Here is a 17,007-nt window from a genome sequence, read left to right on the forward strand (position 1 = left end):
CTAACACTAAGAAAAAGAAGCTAAAACCTATATATGTTCATGGCAAAAATTTAGACCTTACCTAGAGTAATACATATGGTACAAGAGAAAGCTTGTTTTTGCCTTCTTTGTGATCTCTCCTAGTTTTTCCTCTCTTCCCAGAGGGAGCCATGATTGAGCAGTATCCGTCTGAATTTTACATACTTATAAACAGGTATAATAGACATGTGCTTAGTTTAAAAAAGATAAATTGATGGCATAGTTCCTATTATTGTGCCACTTGATTTTTTTAAACTTGCTATGTCATGGGTATTTAAAACATCAACCTTGTGCTCTTTCTGTTGACTCTCATGATGTCTTTATAAAAAGGGAGAACCTACATACGTACGTGAACACCTGTGACTGGAAGGGAGTCCCTGGGGAGAGGGCATGCGCTGATCTACGGTGAGCTTCTCCAAGTACCTGGTCTGCACAGACTCAGCCCACAAGGCTGCAGCTATAACCACTGCTAATCCTAAGCAAAGGTTTATAATTACCTAAACAAAATCCGTGTAAGACGGCAAGGAGGCTAAAAAAAAAAAATCTCAAGTCTTAAAAAGTAAATTAATAAAAAAATGAGTTATAGTTGATCATTGATCATATTCCTATTAAGCAAATAATCATAGATGATTGCATTGCTGAATAAAGACGGGTCATACTGGGCTGTTGGGCTGGGCCTACTGGTTGCATATCAGTTAAATTGTTCCCTCTGTTCGTGTATGTGGTGATGGTGGTGGCAAGGCAGTGGGAAGTGGACAGCTCATTTCTTGTCATTATCCCCTCTTCTGTAACCAAACCTTCTTGCCCACGGTCTCTGCACACTGCTCTCCTTTCTCTCTGGGGCTTTGCCTTAGGGAGCAGCTGTGAGGTCTGACAAGTTACGGACTCTCCTTCCCAGGCCGTATCTTACAGCTGTTCATGATGCCACCTGCCCTCTGCCACTTCATCCTCCCATGTGGATCGTGATAAAGGGAGCAGGGACCTGCTGTTCTTTCTCATGCCCTACTTATACTCTGTCCACAGCATGTATTCTGGAAACCCCGCCCACGGGGTGGTGTGGTGACCTGCTAACGAACACATGGCTTTCTGTTTGCCATTTATGGCAGAGTTTTCATGAGAATCACCTGGGGGATGTTTAAGACCATCCCAACATGCTGGTAGCCAACTACCTGCCTCTTTGCCCTCACTCCAGGACCAATTAAATCACTGTTTTTGGAGATTGGGCTGGGAATCTGGGCATTCTGGTATGATTGGTTTGGAACTGACGTGGAATTGAGAATAACTGATTTGCGTCCTCCTTATCTTCATCATTGCTGAGGTGGGGTCAAGGGCTTAGCATGAAGGGTCAGGCATTGTTTCAGGCACTTACACGCATTACTTTGTTGGTTCTTCACAATAGCGCTGGAGAGATGGCAGCATCCACATCCATATTTCAGTTATGAGCAAATTAAGTTTTAGAGAAGTTCGGTAATGAGCTAATGTCTCAGAACGATTAAATACGGGATGGGCTGTTTAGCCCGAATCCAGCTGCAGCTCTTAATTGTGACCACATTATTTGCTCAGCTAAGAATGTTAAGGGACAGATTAAGCATTTTTTTTTCTTTTTGGGAAATTCAGTTTTCTGGGAATCTTAATATGGACTCATGCTTTTACCCAGAAATCTTAGAAATGTTGGACTTTGCAGGTTTACGATCTATTTCATGGCCTGCAGTTGCTAGTAATTTACCACCAGGTGGCAGCAGATACTGTATATTTAAAACCTCAAAGCCCAAACCCCAAAACCGCACCATCAGAACTATATTAGGTAGGAACAAATAACTAGTTGTCTGAAAGGATCATGTTGATTTAATTCTATAACCAGAAGCTATCAAAGCACTTCTAGAAGAGCTAGGAAGACCATGGGTTGCTGTGGGGACTGCAGGTGGGAGTGTGAGAGGATTTTGGGTTTTTGATCTTTTATTCCTGGCAGGGTAGCCAGGGCCCTCCAGCAGAGGGACTGAGACTTTGTCCTTTATGGGGCCTTATCTTGCTCTGTATTCTGGATATCTCTTCTGTAGACACCTTAGTTCTGCTGTGTAACTCCATTCAGAATGATAGTCTCCTGCACTGTTAAAGATGCTCTATGAAGCTCTATGAAGTCTAGAAGGTGAATAAGAATTGACTTTCCACTTGGGGGACAGAAAACGAAAATATAGAAATAACTAGTTTGTCCCAGCTGATATGTTTTCTTCAACAGGGCACATTTTGAGCCTAGGTTGGATGACCACCTGTGGAGATGCTGTAAAGCAGCTCTGAGAAATGGAGAAATGGTCTAGCTGGTAGTTGAGGCCCCTTACAATGTTGAGACTGAGAATGGAAGACCAGGTCTTGAATGTTTCTAGAGGAGACAGTTCAATCTAAAATTGCAGCTTGAGTGGAGCTTTGGGGGGGCTAAAAGGGACAAGGGGGCTGGGTAGGGGGTGGGTGGTTCAGGGGATAGGGAGGAAGCTGGGGCAAGGTAGGCTTTTGAGTACTTTCCACTAACTTTGCTCCAAAGGCGGGAGACTGGTTTTCCAGGGCTCTAGGATGACTAGGGGACTCTGTGACGAAATAACAGTTCATGGGTAGCCACGTCAGATGGCCACGTGCTTTCCACATATGTCTGGAACAGCCAGAGCCTCATGGTCCAGGTGGTGAGGAAATGAAACAATTCGACCAATCCTCCTCAGACTTTCGACACCCATGCATCTTGTTAACATGTGGCTTCTCATTCAGCAGCAGGGCTGGGATGAAGCCTGAGAATTTATTTCTAACAAGTTTCCAGGTGATGCTGGTGTTGTGGGCCCAGGGACCACACTCTGAGTTACAAGGAGAGTTGCATTGAGTCTCCCCCTGCACCCCAAACCCACGCCATTCCCCACACACATTCAATTGGAAACAGAATTCTGCTTCCAAGTCCTCTTGGGATTAGTGACATTTATCCCAGATTTTAGCATAAGTCTCATTTTCATTTTCTCCCATAAGTACACTCATATCTGTCAGGCTTGGGCTGGAAAATGTGCGCAAGAGCCAGGGGGTGGGAGTGTAGCAAAGCGCTTCAAAGCCTGGGCCAGGGAGACACATTCTCTGGGTTCAAATCCCTGCGTGACTACTGTGTGACACTGGGTAAGTTCTCTCTGCCTCAGCATCTTTATCCGTAAAATGAGTGGGTAATAATGTTGCCCCATAGGGTTTTTTGAGAATAAAATGCATTCGTATGTGTTGACTGCTTAGAGCACAGTCTTGAATGTAGTAAGTTCTTCAGTGGCCGAGAGACCCTCCCATGAACAATAGTCTCAGTGTCCCCGCCCGCAGGGGATACCAGGGCTGAATCTGAAATTCGCTTGTTCTAAACTGAATAGTAACAAGACCCACATGATTGCATTCTCTAATTTCACCTCTGAATCCATGTCCCTACAGCTTTATTATTTTTTAAAAATGATTCGAGAGGTAAGATTTTGTCCTGAGGTTCCTTTTATTAATAACTCGTCATGTTAGCAAACTTCTTCCTAATCTCCAAGTTGCACGCTTCTAAAACCACATTAAGATGCTTATGAGTAAGAAAAGTTGAGTTGCTCTCTGGGGAAAAACATTTGTTTTGAGCCTTAGGCAAACTTTCTGTGGAGGGTTCATGCCAGATTCTGTGCTCCAGATGGCCCCATGGGGTCAGCCAATGGCCACAGGGAAGGCTCATGTCCTTCTGAGTGGACCCTGGGTTACCATGAGTGAACCCCAGCTGTACTTGCCTCCCATGCCTTGTCAAGCTCTCAGGGGAGAGATGGTTCAGAAATCAGGGCAGGTGAGGACACGCGGTGTACAGTCCTGGCTGAGGGAGGCATGTGGCTGATGGCCTTTCTACCCCCACACTTCCCTGGTCACTGGTGACGGCTGAGCTCCTGGGGGCTGTGGCTTTGCATTCCATGCTTGGAATGCAACATACAGACAGCTCCTCCCTTCCCCATCCTGTGGGTCTTGTGTGCAGAGAACCTGCGGGTTCATCCTGCCGAGAAACCCAGCTCCTAACACCAGGAGATCCCCATTCTTCCCTGGCAGTGCCACCAATGCCACGTTTGCAAATGTGGCCTTTGAGAGGTGTTTCTCCTGGAGTTAGGCCTGAGGGGTCAGGATCTGAGTAAGGCTTCACCCACACGCTTGTGTAGCCGAGGGCCCACTGACAGGAGGAGGAAAGATGTCTGCTGCGGTGGCTGGCTCTGTCCTAGGTGGCTGGGAGCAGGATGGGAAGATGCCTGGCTCTGAGCCATGACCTGGGACAGACTGGTCCCCCAGTCTGGCATTCCTTGGTTAGCGAATGCCCAGGCTTTGCTGGAGCATCCCCGCCCCAGCATCCTGTTCTCTGCTTGGTCTCTAAAGACGCACTTGACACGTACTGGCCTGCAAGTACGTCACGGAAAAGTCGGCTCTGGGATTCTTTGTAGCCGAGCCAAAGATCTGAACTCTAGAAATCCCTTTCAGAGAACCTTTCAGTAAGACACTACTAGGGGGTCAGGCTGTGCAGCCTGACTTGGCGTGACCTCAGTAGGTTTGGTGTCCAGGCCTGGCCTCGCTGCCTCTCCAGGGTGAGCTGAGCGGAAACACGCAGAGTCAGCCTGCAGAAAATCCCACACCGCACTGCCTAAACTCACTGTCTGGAATTCTGTCTCACAGCTGAACCAGAGTTCTGATGACTTTGTTTTCAAAGGATTCTATTCCAAGTCCCGATATTTGTTTGTTTTGGGGATTTGGGGAGGAAGTTCATGGGTAATAGCAGTGGCAGGTGTTGGACTTCATTCTGAACTGTCTTTAGCAAATGCTTGGTGGGTTCCTGAAGGGCCAGGAGCCTGTCTTGGGGGTGCCTGGAGACACCGCCATGATGTGTCCAAAAGGACTAGGTATGACCACATGGACAGAGCTAGGTTAAAGCATTTTGTCTAGGGCTGACTTTGAACATAGAAATACCAATTTCCGATCACTTCACTTTTTAGAACATGCACCTCTTGAGGTTGTTTTCATTGACCCTGACTCACAGTTAGTTCAAAACAAAAAGGAGGACACTACTTGCTGGTTTATTCATGTAAGAAAATCTAAATATTCCCAGCAAGATAGCATTCTAGAGTTGGTTTCAGAGACTTCTTTCGTTGTTTTTTTTTTTTTTTTTTTTTTTTTTTTGCAGTTCAGGGATTAATCAGTTGGTTTTGAGATCACTTCTCTTCCTTAGTAACTCCGGCCATCATGCGTATTTTTGAATTAATTGAATGTCCCTTAACCTTGTGACCTCAGTGACATTTGCTGGAATATAACTGAGGATAGTGGATGATCCTACCTGAGGCCAGCAATGGGAATTTTGGGATTGTGCTTCTAAGTTAAACGTGTCACAAAGCCTGATTAGCAGAAGGGTAGAACCAGGGGAATCAGCTCAGGGAAGGGGTATATTTTCTGCTGCACCCTCCTAAGGTTAAAGCCATGCCCCGATCGCCAAAGACTTGTAGAGCAGTGCTTCTCCTATAGGTCATGTGGGGATCTTCTGAACATGACTTTTCAGATTCGGTAGGATGGGCTTGAAAATCTGCATTCCTAACAAGCTCCCTTGGTGATGTCGATGCTGCTGGTGGACCACACTTTGAGTGGCAAAGTTCTAGAACAATGGTTCCCCGCCCGCCCCCAGCACGGGGCTTGAACTCATGACCCTAAGATCAAGACCCCACTGAGACCAAGAGACAGTTGCTAAACCGACTGAGCCACCCAGGTACCCCCAGATGTGTTTCTTTAAATGTGGTGTACAGACCAGCAGCCACAGGGTTAGGAAGCATGTTAGAAATGCAAATTCTTGGGCCCCATTTCAGACCCATAGAATCAGAAATTCTGGAACTGGGGCCCAGGGACCTGGATTTAACAGGACCTGCATGTGATTCTGATGTCTGCTTAAGACTGAGAACCACCACTATTGTACAAAATGAATTACATGTCACCCTTTAGTGTAACACACTCCAATATTTAATAATCCTTTGCTGCTGGAAGGTCTCCCTTGGGTCTGGCCTCAAATAATTTTGCTTAATTACTCCAGGTCTTTTAGGCCTTCTTGAAGTAGTATGTTATAAGTCCTAATCATAGAATTTTAGGCCTAGAAGAACTTTAAGATGTGTTCTGATTCCTCTTCCCCAAGCTGCATGTACCCCTACGATCCTTGTCCACGTTTGAGCTTTTAAAGCAGCAGGCGGAAAGCATTAGAGTACAAGTTAAGTTGCAGAAATGTCTATAACCCACTTGTGATATTTTATCAGCGCCCATCACATCTTCTGTGTCAGAAGTTTGGGTCATTCTATTTATTTCAAGTTGGAGCTTAAGGAGCTTATTTTTATACTGCCTTACAGCTTTAAGTCCTATACTAATGTTATTTCAAATTTTTTTTTTCTAAAAAGGACAGCAATGGGAAAGACTAATTAAACTCTATAGGGGCTTTTAAACAGTTTTATTGGATTTGAAATTAAATAGAGGCTTGGGGAGGTTGTTCTGGGGACAATGAATGGATAGAAGTTAACAATTGTTATGGATTGCTACTGAGGGGGAGAGCACTGGATGCGTATGAGGGGCACATGTAGCTTTTCAGAAGGCGAGGGAAACAGAGAAGTTTCAGAGCCAGGCAATAATCCTTGCTGTTTTGAACTTTTCAAAACTAGACTGTATTTATGAATGCTGACTGTGGAGATCAAGGGTGTAAACTCCTCTCTCTTCCAAGATGTGAGTTTCTGGTGAATGGGGACACCCTAATAACTATATGACTGAATGAAAATAGGCAAATTCAATCCAAAAAACAGAGTAACTCTATTGCTGCAAGGCTTTCTGGTGGAGGGGCATTCAAGCAGTGGGTGCACGGACACCTTGGTACCTTAACCCAGAGGAGCCCAACCGAGTTTGTGATTTAGGCATTTGAAGCATCGTTCCCTAGTTCTGTGTCTTGATATTGATGTGAGAAATCTCCTCTACCCCCCAGTTCCTGAGAGCAGCTGGCTAACACAAGCATCTTCAAATGAAGGGTCGCTGACTCTTACAAGTCTGGAGTCTGGTGCAAGATTTTTTCCAGGTTCCACACTGTCCAGGCTTACCCGACATCAGCTTCTGATGTCCCACAGGCTTTTATAGATGGTCCTTGCAAATACACACAGAAATCCCCCCAAATTCCATTTCTTATTATTTATCCTAGTACAGAGTTTTCAGATTGAGCAAAAAGACCTATCTCCAGATAATTGTGAAAAAAAAAAAAAAAAAAAAAAAAAAAAAAAGCCCAGACAAATGCATAACTACAAAGAACCATAACCAGGAAACTCACAGTAGGAAAGAACATGGTCAGTGTTCACTCCAAAGGACTTAAGATGTATGAGTTTGGACAGACTGAATAACCTGCTGATTTTGACCTAAATAAATGACCCAATGGTAACAAAAGCTCTATCAAAGAAATTGGGCCACAGCCATCAATTGCTTAACCCATGAATTTGTAACATTAGAAACTTTTCATAGTGGAGTGTAGGATACAAAGAAAGAGAGATGAGGTGGCATTTTGATCCATGGAGGGCACATGCTAGTTAATAAGCGTGGAGGGTTCTTTCTAATCCATGGCCTTACATTACCGGTTGGCCACATTCTCCATCTTGAAGATACATCTCCGACAGAGTGAGAGCATTCAAGAAGCTTAGAGAATTTAGAGTCAACCTCTGGTTATTCAGGACTTGACCCTCACTTTTGGAAATCATTCAGGATCCTGGCTTGTCTTCTTACTGACACTTAATACATCTCCCTCCCCTACCCCCACCCCATCCCCCATCTCTTTTTGGATCTTTCCACAGCTCATTAGACAATTCACATAAAGGCTGGGCAAAAAATATGATGTGAAAAAAAATAGATGAAATGAAAATTTATAAAATTGACTCATTAATCCCGAATTTGGAATTGGCATGGGTAGGAAGAAATTGAGGTACTTGGCCAAACAACATTATTTTGGTTATCGATATACACCAACCAATGAATGGTTATTTGCTCATCAACACTTTGAGTAATGTAACGATTTGGCTTTTTTGTAATTATAAACGTTGTTAAGATATTAAGAATGTGCCATTGGTTGTCATTTTGATAGACAATAAATTTGTCCCAAGTGATCAGAACAGGCCATATCTGTTCCTACATGCCTAGCCACATGGATCATTCTCTCAACTCCTAAACCCTTAATGAATCAAAACAGTGACACTGTACCTGTCCTGCGGTGTCATACAGTCCGAGCAAGTGTTGCTTGCCTCCCACTGTCACGGTAACTAGGGGAAAAGAGAAGAGCAGAGTCCATAAATGCAAGTTTTCATCAGGAGGCTTCACATTTCTCCACGCTAGCATCTTTCTGGGTGATAAGGAGAAGCATATGCCTCACCCACGTATATTCTAAACCAAGCTGACCGCATGATTTCCAAATGAAAGGCAACCTTGGCCTGCAGTGAGAGCAGATGGGCTCAGCCAAGTTCCTAATTTTTCAGCTGAGATGAGTATTATTGGTGTCGCGAGGGCGCTCTGTAGGCTACTCATGGATCTCTATTAGGCCCTGGAATATCAAGCTCTTGAAAGGAAAAGGTTGCTGGAGCCTTTCTTGGTTTGGTTATTTTTTCCTTTTATTTCATTTGAGCCATGTTTCAGGATATAGAACTGTGTGAGCAACTTCTCTGTTTGAAATCTTTCTGCTATAGTCTGTCTCTGAAATGTTAATAAAACCATGAAAACCAAGACTAGTGACTCACCTATTTTATAGTCTATAAGGCAAAGCTAATAACGAAATGAGAAGGGCTTAACATTTATTTTTAAAAAGTTTTTTTTTTTTAAAGATTAAATAAGTGCTTTAGCCCATCTGATTTATTACAATATTGAATGTTAGGTGCAGGAGATGTTGTCTGGTTTTGCTTTCATAGACCTGAAGGGTGTACATAGAGTGGAAAGTTGACAGTTTGATTTACCTAGCAGGCTTACTGCCTTGCCAAGTAATTGTGCCCCAAAGGGAGAAGTAATAGAGGGATACAGACCACTCTGTACCTGTCTGGAAATGAAATAGAGTCCCAACTTGAAACTAAACCGAGACGGATCACATGGAATGCAAAAGAAATACAACCTCATGGTGAATAGAAAGAGTGAATTTAAGCGCCCCCTCTTTAATCTCTTTTTAGAAGAAGGAAGTAAAATGTGAGGGAGACTGTGATTTTTTTTTCGTAATCAAAAAATGTGCAAATACTGTATAAAAATGATTTTTGGTTCCTCCAACCATTAGCTATGCAGGATCTATGGCGGGGGAACCTTTGTCACCGGCTTCCCGCCCCTGCCCACCACCCTGTCCTCCAGCCTGTTTCAGAGCTGCTGATTCAGGACTGATTGGACCTGTATTGGTTCTCAGGTTCCTGGGCTACACGAAGGCTAAGTACCTCTCAAAGGCTCATCCTCTGAAAAGCATTGGTTTAAAAGCGCTGCCTCCCTAGACACCGGGATCGATGTTTCTCATCTACCCAGATCGACAAGTGTGCGGCTGGATAACAGGGCTGCAGCCGCTCGCCGGGAGCAGCTTTCAAATGTTGACCTGATGGACTCAGCTCCACGCAACGCCGGCGACCATGCTGACAGAAGAGGGGCTTCCCAACGTTTTGATTTCCTTTCCTATCAGGCGAGCAATGGGAATGAAGGTGAGACTGGGTCGCCCGAGCTCTGTCCGGACCCATTTCCCTCTCCCTGCATGCTTGGCGCGCGCTCAGATGTTCCTGAAGTCTGCCGAAGTGGTTTCTTTCATGACCAATTCGTTACCTAGTCATGGGTCAGGAATGAAGGGAAGAAATCCAACCATTACAGCATGGAATTTCCTGCTCTGGTGAGTCCAAGACAGGCGGGTCGGGGCTGGAGGGGGAGGGAAGGGCTGTTGTGGGGACCCTCCTGGCGCGTCCCGCGACCTGCAGGCCCAGGGCCATCTCCAGCGTGAGCACCAGATGCCAGGTCATCCTCACGGCCCCCGTGGGCGCTGCAGATGTTCCTCATCAACGGCTCTGACCTCTGTTGTAGGAGTGCTGCGGCTCGTCCCTCCGGCCCCGCTTCCCCCCGGCCCCACCCTTTGCTCCCCCTGCAGCCTTTGGGAGGACACTCCCGCAGAGTTGGCCCTCTGTCTGTCCTTCCCAGGGTTTACGGGGTTCCCGGACCGCACTCAGTGTTGGGACTACAAAGCCCAGCTAGAATCCCTCCTGTCCTGGAGGGTGGGGAGGAGGGGTTCACCCGCAAGGCCTGGTGGGGCACCGAGCCACGTGGTAAACACCCTGCCGGGGCAGCGTGGAGGGCTGTGGGAGCACACAGTAGGGCCATTGCTGTTTTACTGGGCATGCGCGCACGTGTGTGCGTGCCGGCGGGGGAGGGACCATGCGCCCCGCGCACACGTACACACGCATGCGCACACACGCAACGCGTGTCAGAGGAGGCTTTCGGGAGGACAGGTGTAAGCTGTGTTCCAGGGGTGGCCGTGAGTTGATCAGGGCACACTAGGGGAGGGACAGGGGTAGCTCACCAGCTACCCCGGGTTTACTGGGGGAGGTGGGGCCCAATAGGTGAGCGCACATCGCCCAGCGGTCCTGACGCACTAATTTAGACTTTCCCCCAAAGGCTTTGTAAAGCTACGGAAGTCCTGAATTCTTTCTCCCAAAGAAAGCGAAAGAGAAAGAATTGAAATGATTTCCTCGTATTAAGGGAAAAAAGGGGGGGGGTGCATTTTTCAGGTGAAAGTCTCATGGGCTTTCAGCTTTGTTGGGTAACGGCTATCTACTCTGTGTATTTGGCCAGCCCTGGTGGAGGGATCCCAAAAGGAGGGGCAGCGCTTGCTGGCAATCACTGTTGTTCTCTCTTTTCTGCTCTTTCAGTCTCCCATTTTATTGGAGGGAGATAAGTGGATCCCACGGATGATGCTAGGGAACACAGAGGGACAGAACCAGGCATTCATCATCACAGGCTGTCCAGAGTGCAAATGGCTTTATGAGTCCTTATCTTAAAGGAGCAGTGGAAGCCTTATGGCTTGCCAACCTGTGTCCTACAAAGTTCTTCAATTTGGAAACACATGACAGCACGAAAGGCCCTACGATGCTGATAGTAAATGTAGTGAGGATGAAAGAGCAGGATCTTCTAAGTCCCATGGTTCCGTGTTGGACACCTACTTTTGCTGTTCACCATTTGTGTGATCTTGGGAAAGTCACCTAACATCTCTGAGCCCCGCCTTTCTTATTTGTTAAAAATGGGAATAACATCACCTACCAAAGAGAGCACCTGTAAAGAGCATATTAAATGAGAAAATGCCTGGCACACAGCCTGGTCTGTAGGAAGCGCTGAACAATTGTTACCCTCCCCTCCTTCCCTTCAACAAAGGCTTCCTGAACCTTTAGTAAGGACAGGGACCTGTCTTGCTGTCCTCTGAATCCCCAGTGCCAATTAACTGGCACAAAATTTCATAGTATTTGTGAATTATTGATCACTTTTTTTTTTAACTTTATTTGAGAGACTGAGAGTCAGATCACAGAGGGAAAGGGAAAGGGAGAAGGAGAAGCAGACTCGCCACTGAGCAGGGAACCCAATACAGGGCCCCATCCCAGGACCCTGAGATCCTGACCTGAGCTAAAGGCAGAAGCTTAACCCACTGAGACACCCAGGCGCCCCTATCGGTCATTTTCTACCCCCAAATGTTAGCTATTTAGATCTCTGTCTTCTATCTCCTGCTGGATAGGAAGACCTTAGAGGAAGAATGTCCATACTTCCTATCCCACACAGTACACAGCATAGTTCCTAGTATACACAGTTGAGGCTGAGCACATGGTACAGAAATGGAATACCAGGGGCAACTCAGGTGGAAGAAGTCCTTCAAAATGCACCGAGCTGCAGCTAGAAGCACCCTGGCAGGACATGGACTGCTGGGAAGGTGCAGCCAGCTGATCTGCCTGGCAGACCACGGTCAGGCTACGGTCAGGCTACAATCCCAGAACACTGTCTATTCTTGGAGCTATTAGAGTTGTTTACTGAGTGTAGAGGGGTTTTAAAGAGAGTGTGTCAGATGACCTGATAATGGCTCTGTTGGTTCTCTCAGTAAAGTGTGAAAAGTTGCCAGGGACCTGTTAAGATGTAAAATGAAGGCCTTCTTCTCCAAATCCTTTAAGATCTTTGCTTCCTTGTGGTTCTTTGCACAGACAGGAGTGGTTAATTTTGTGAGCTGAACGAGGTGCTAATGAATTCGAAGTCGGGGGCGGGGGTGGGGGGGTGGGAGGGTGGGCTCTCTTGAGCATCACCCAGAAAGAAAATGTCCCGGGTGGGCTCGGAAGCTGCTCCCCTCGGCATTTCAGTCCCCTTGTGTCTGGCCCCGTGTGTCATTTGCAAACCTGGATGAGGAAGTGTTGGTCATTCCCTGAAAGCCAGGTCAGACCCTCAGCCCGGCTCATGAGCAGCACGAGGCACTTGATCCAAATCCCTCCCTTGTTTGGTGGTGGGCTGGCTGTCTCATCCTCCAGGAGCAGTCTTTGGAAGTCAACATGATGCATCAATGATGAAGCCAAAGAACCGCAATGGTGGAAATGCCCGGTCAGCCGGGTGGAAGCCGCCCTTTCCTTCCCAGCACCTAGCCAGCTGTCCGCATGGCTCGTGTGGAGTGTACTCTGGGAGGTAGGCTGAAGCAGACCCAACGAGGTGTGCGCATGTAATACCATAAAGGTGCTATTTTGGAGGAAGAAACACTAGGTGATATATCTAGCAAGAAATAGAATTTTAAAGAAGGTCAGAAACGTGGCTCTCAGGTAAATATAGGATGAAGATAGGTCAAAGATTTATTAACTTATTGATGAGGGAACCAGTAAGGTGACAAATCTTATGCAAGGAGCATTTTGAAGAACTGACATTTAGAGGTACTTAAAAAGAAGAGCCGTTGGAGGAAGTGACTAGGTTCAATGGGAAACTAGTTGTTGTTCTGTGGAAAAGATAACCTTCCACGTTGTCTTTTCTACTAAATGGGAATTCTTTGCATGTCCACCTGACAAGATTTGTAAGTTAACATGCACCTTCAGAAAGTCCCAAGTTTTTAGTTAGCAGAATCACACAAAGGTACATTCCCCTAGATTGTTAGTCCCTGGGGGGAGGGTTGCCCCTACAAGACAGCGAAAGGAGAGTTTCAAGCTCTTAGCCTTATATCCAAGTTTCAGATAATTTTTGTTCATGTCTGAATCCAAGTCCATGCTTTGTGACTCATTTGCTGAGATGTTGGGCAAGCCAGTAGGTCTCTCACCTGGGAAATAACAAATCATGTTTACCCTAAGGGGCCATAAAAACTCTTTCTAAGCTGTTCATAGTCAGGGGTAATCATCACAACAGTCTGTCTGTGTCTACGGGGCTGTAAGAAATGGAGAGTTTTAAATGAAAATTCTCGATCGTGACTTTGATCACGCCTAGCTGACTGGACACCTTCAGGAGCAGCCTCACCTTTCCCCTCTCTGAACTGACCCTCATCCTCTACTCTTCTTCCTTTCTGGAAGAGCCTGTCTGGGGCAGTGAGTTATCTAGCTTCCCTGGCCACTCTTAGGAGCTTCCTGTGTGTGTTTGTGACCTGGTTGAAGCCTCAGAGTGCACATGTCCCTTTTATAAGGGACCAGTTCAGAAGCATCTGAGACTTTCTTCAAATTAAAGTAAGTTAGGGCATGCCTGGGTGGCTCAGTTGGTTAAGTGTCTGCCTTTGGCTCAGGTCATGATCAGAGTCCTGGGATCAAGCCCTGTGTCTGGCTCCCTGTTCAGCGGGGAGCCTGCTTCTCCCTCTGCCTCTGCCCTTCCCCATTGCCCATGCTCTCTCTTTCTGACAAACAAATAAAAATCCTTAAAAAAAAAAAAAGTAGGTTAGAAAACTGTATGAAACTAGAAATAAAAGATACATTTTCCTAAATAGGAATGTTGGTGAATTCCTTCCTGGTCAGTTTCAAACTTCCAGCATTCACGATCCTCTTTGTTCATGTGGCGTGAAACCTTTTTCACCCGTCTACACTGGCCCACCCCAGCTAGCTCTTTCCCCTTCTTTGCTTCTTGTTTGCTGAGCAGCAGGCTCTCCCTTTCCCTCTACCCTTTTCCTCCCCTACTTACTCTCCAAATAAAAGTTGCCTGGGTATGTCTCTTATTTGATGTGCAGGTATGAGGTCTTGTTTCTGTAGAACACAGACCAAGGAGAAAACCCAACAGGCTACCCAAGAATCTGTTCGGATTCTGAGTTGAGGTCTTATTGTTGTTATTGTTGTTGTTGTCATTGTTGGGTCTGTATATGGGTCCTACAAAAATGAGAATTCCATGTGAACCAGCTACCACATATCTGCAGGCATCTTCCATCCCTGGTCATGTTTCTTTCTCTTTTAGGCATTTAGGAATCATGACAGGGGATTGGTTTGTATTTTTTTTGACATGTAACCGCCCTGGATTTTAGGTTGGAAGAACTGGTTGAAACTGTGGACTTACTGCAAATGAACTCTGGGAGCTTGAGCAAGCCACAGCTTCCCTAAGTCTTTATTTTTCTTATTGGAAGTTTGGGGAGCAAGAGAGAGTGTGGGTATGATGATTTCGTACAGCAGAGCTCACACAAGTGGAAGAAGGCATCACTGAACAAATGGCTTTTTAAAGAACAATTAACGTTGAGGACAGCGCTTGTGGGAACAAAGCTGCCTTGGTTCTGGGCGTGGAGTGCGCGTCAGGAAAGGTCTGCTCTTGTCAGTACTTGTCTGATGATGGAAGAGAAGGAGGAGGAGGAAGACGGGGCAGAGCTTGTTTAGTAGGACTCTTGGAGCCAACTGGGGATGAACACACTTATAGTATGTTCCTGTCAAGGGTTTTCAAGGAATTTCACAAAGCCATGATTCCATGACATCCACATCCTGGAATTTCGGAGTTCTGCTTGGCCTCACTTTTCCTTCCACGACATTCATCCTGCCAATTCTACCTGCTTGGCAGCTTGGGAATCTGAGTCCTCTTTATTATCCTTGCAGCTGTCCCAGTGCGGGCCTTACTTCCCAGGCTTGTCAATGGCCAAAGCTGCCTAATCCACATCCGGCCTCCAGACTCAGCTGCTGTGCTTTCCTTACTGCCACCAGAGTTCATGCAGCTGTGGCTCCCGGACATCTCCAAGATAAACTTCAAATACCTTCCAAGAGTTTACTGGCCCTGACTTACCCTTCCAACTCTCTTTTATTTTTTTACCCTCCAGTGATCCACAGTTCTTACAATCTAGTATACTCATGATGCCTTTGCTTAAGTTAGTCCCTCTGGAATTCTGGAAAAAGAAATTCTGGAATGCTCTCTCTGCACTTGTCAGTCTGGAAAACTCCCACAACCATAATACTCCCTTCCATAACTTTTTCTTGATTCCCTCCAAATACATTAAGCCTCTTTCTAGGCCTCCTTGCTCCTGGGTCATACAGCATTGCATATTGTTTATTCTCGTGTCTCAGAGTTCAGCGTGGGCCTGCCCTGTAACTCCACAAATGGTGGCTGAGTGACTGATAAGTGGAAGGTTTTCTCCGAGACATTTATTTTCTGTAGATGAGTCTTGGGCATTTCCCAGAGGGTCACCGTGAGCTTCTCTGTACAGTAATGGGCAGGATGGGGTCACCAGCAATGGCGTCCTCTGCTTGAGCTGGCCCACCTACTGTGAGAGATTGCCCTGGCAGTGGGGCTTTGCTGGCTGGGATCTGCGTTTGGAGCCCTCTGCCCCTTTTCCAGACAATTCTCACCAGCCTGGGGCTGCCGGATTCTAGGCCAGCCAAGGTGTCCTGAGGTTCACTGGGGCTGTGAAAGCCATAGTAGCCAGGCAGCTTGGCATTAGCCACAGAGTACAGGGGAGCTGTCTTTTAATGAAGACTTTGGGAAGAAGTGACTGAATGATAAGTGAAGCCTGGACACAGGGGCTTGTAGTGGAAAAGCAGAGCATGTTTTTTTGCAGGATCCCTGTATAAAGAGATACATTTAAAAAATGCCAGCTTCTTCATAAATTGCCTGAAGAACCCTCATAATTGTTGGGTTGGCCATGAAGTATGGTGGAATAGATGCCTAAGGTGGGTTCAATTATAGCCTTTTGACGCTGTGATCGAAATGTTTCGTGGCAGCCACCAGGGGGAGCCAGCTAAAAACACAGATTCCCTGGTTTCACATCCTGCCCCTAAGATTTTGACGGAATAGGTGTGCGACAGGACCCAGATGTTTGCTTTCTTTCTTTCTTTCTTTTTTTTAGTTTTTACAAAGATTTTATTTTTTCGTTTGTCGGGTAGGGGAGAGAGCACACAAGTAGGGGGAGTGGCAGAGGGAAAGGGAGAAGCACACTCCCTGCTAAGCAGAGATCTTGAAATGGGGCTCCATCCGAGGACCTGCGATCATGACCTGAGCTCAAGGCAGACAGACACTCAACCATCTGAGCCATGTAGGCACCCTGGATGTCTGCGTTTTAACCAAGCGCTTCAGGAGACTGATTGAGATCTGAACCTCTGTTTTCTCATCTTCCAGATGGGACTAATGACAACTTGATTATTCTAGAGTAATCCACTTCAGACAGGTGTTGTGAATATTAGATGAAATAATATGTGGGAAAATCGTAAAGTTTACCTAATGCTGCACAGATATCTTTTTGGCCATGTCTGACCTATATAATAGGGGAACCAGGCACTTTGGGCATAATGGCACTCTCCCCTCCTTGTTTAGAAATAGTCACTGTGGAAATGCAAAGATCGGGTGAAGATGAAGGTGGACTGGTGTGTTCCTGTGAAGAATTTTCGAAGAATTATTGGCCCATAAAAATTCCATCAGGTACCAGCTATAAGTACTTAGAAAATATGTTGGAAAGTATCCTTTTCAAAATGACAACAAAAACTATAAACTGCCTAGTAATGTGCAAGACCTTTCTGGAAAAAGCACTCTGCAGAGCAACAT

General features: G+C 46.1%; 1 protein-coding gene across 2 annotated transcripts in view; it reads right to left on the reverse strand.

The window, feature by feature from the left end:
* The window catches only part of RHOJ (ras homolog family member J), a 78,352-nt gene that overhangs the window by 14,260 nt on the left and 47,085 nt on the right, over positions 1–17,007 (reverse strand). For both annotated transcript variants that reach the window (XM_082734181.1, XM_082734180.1), the window contains exon 2: positions 8,278–8,336. In XM_082734181.1, coding sequence (XP_082590307.1) covers positions 8,278–8,336 — 59 coding nt within the window. The remainder of the gene's footprint in view (positions 1–8,277; positions 8,337–17,007) is intronic.

The sequence above is a fragment of the Mustela nivalis genome (genome assembly GCF_964662115.1).
Source record: "Mustela nivalis genome assembly, chromosome: 6".
NCBI lineage: Eukaryota > Metazoa > Chordata > Mammalia > Carnivora > Mustelidae > Mustela > Mustela nivalis.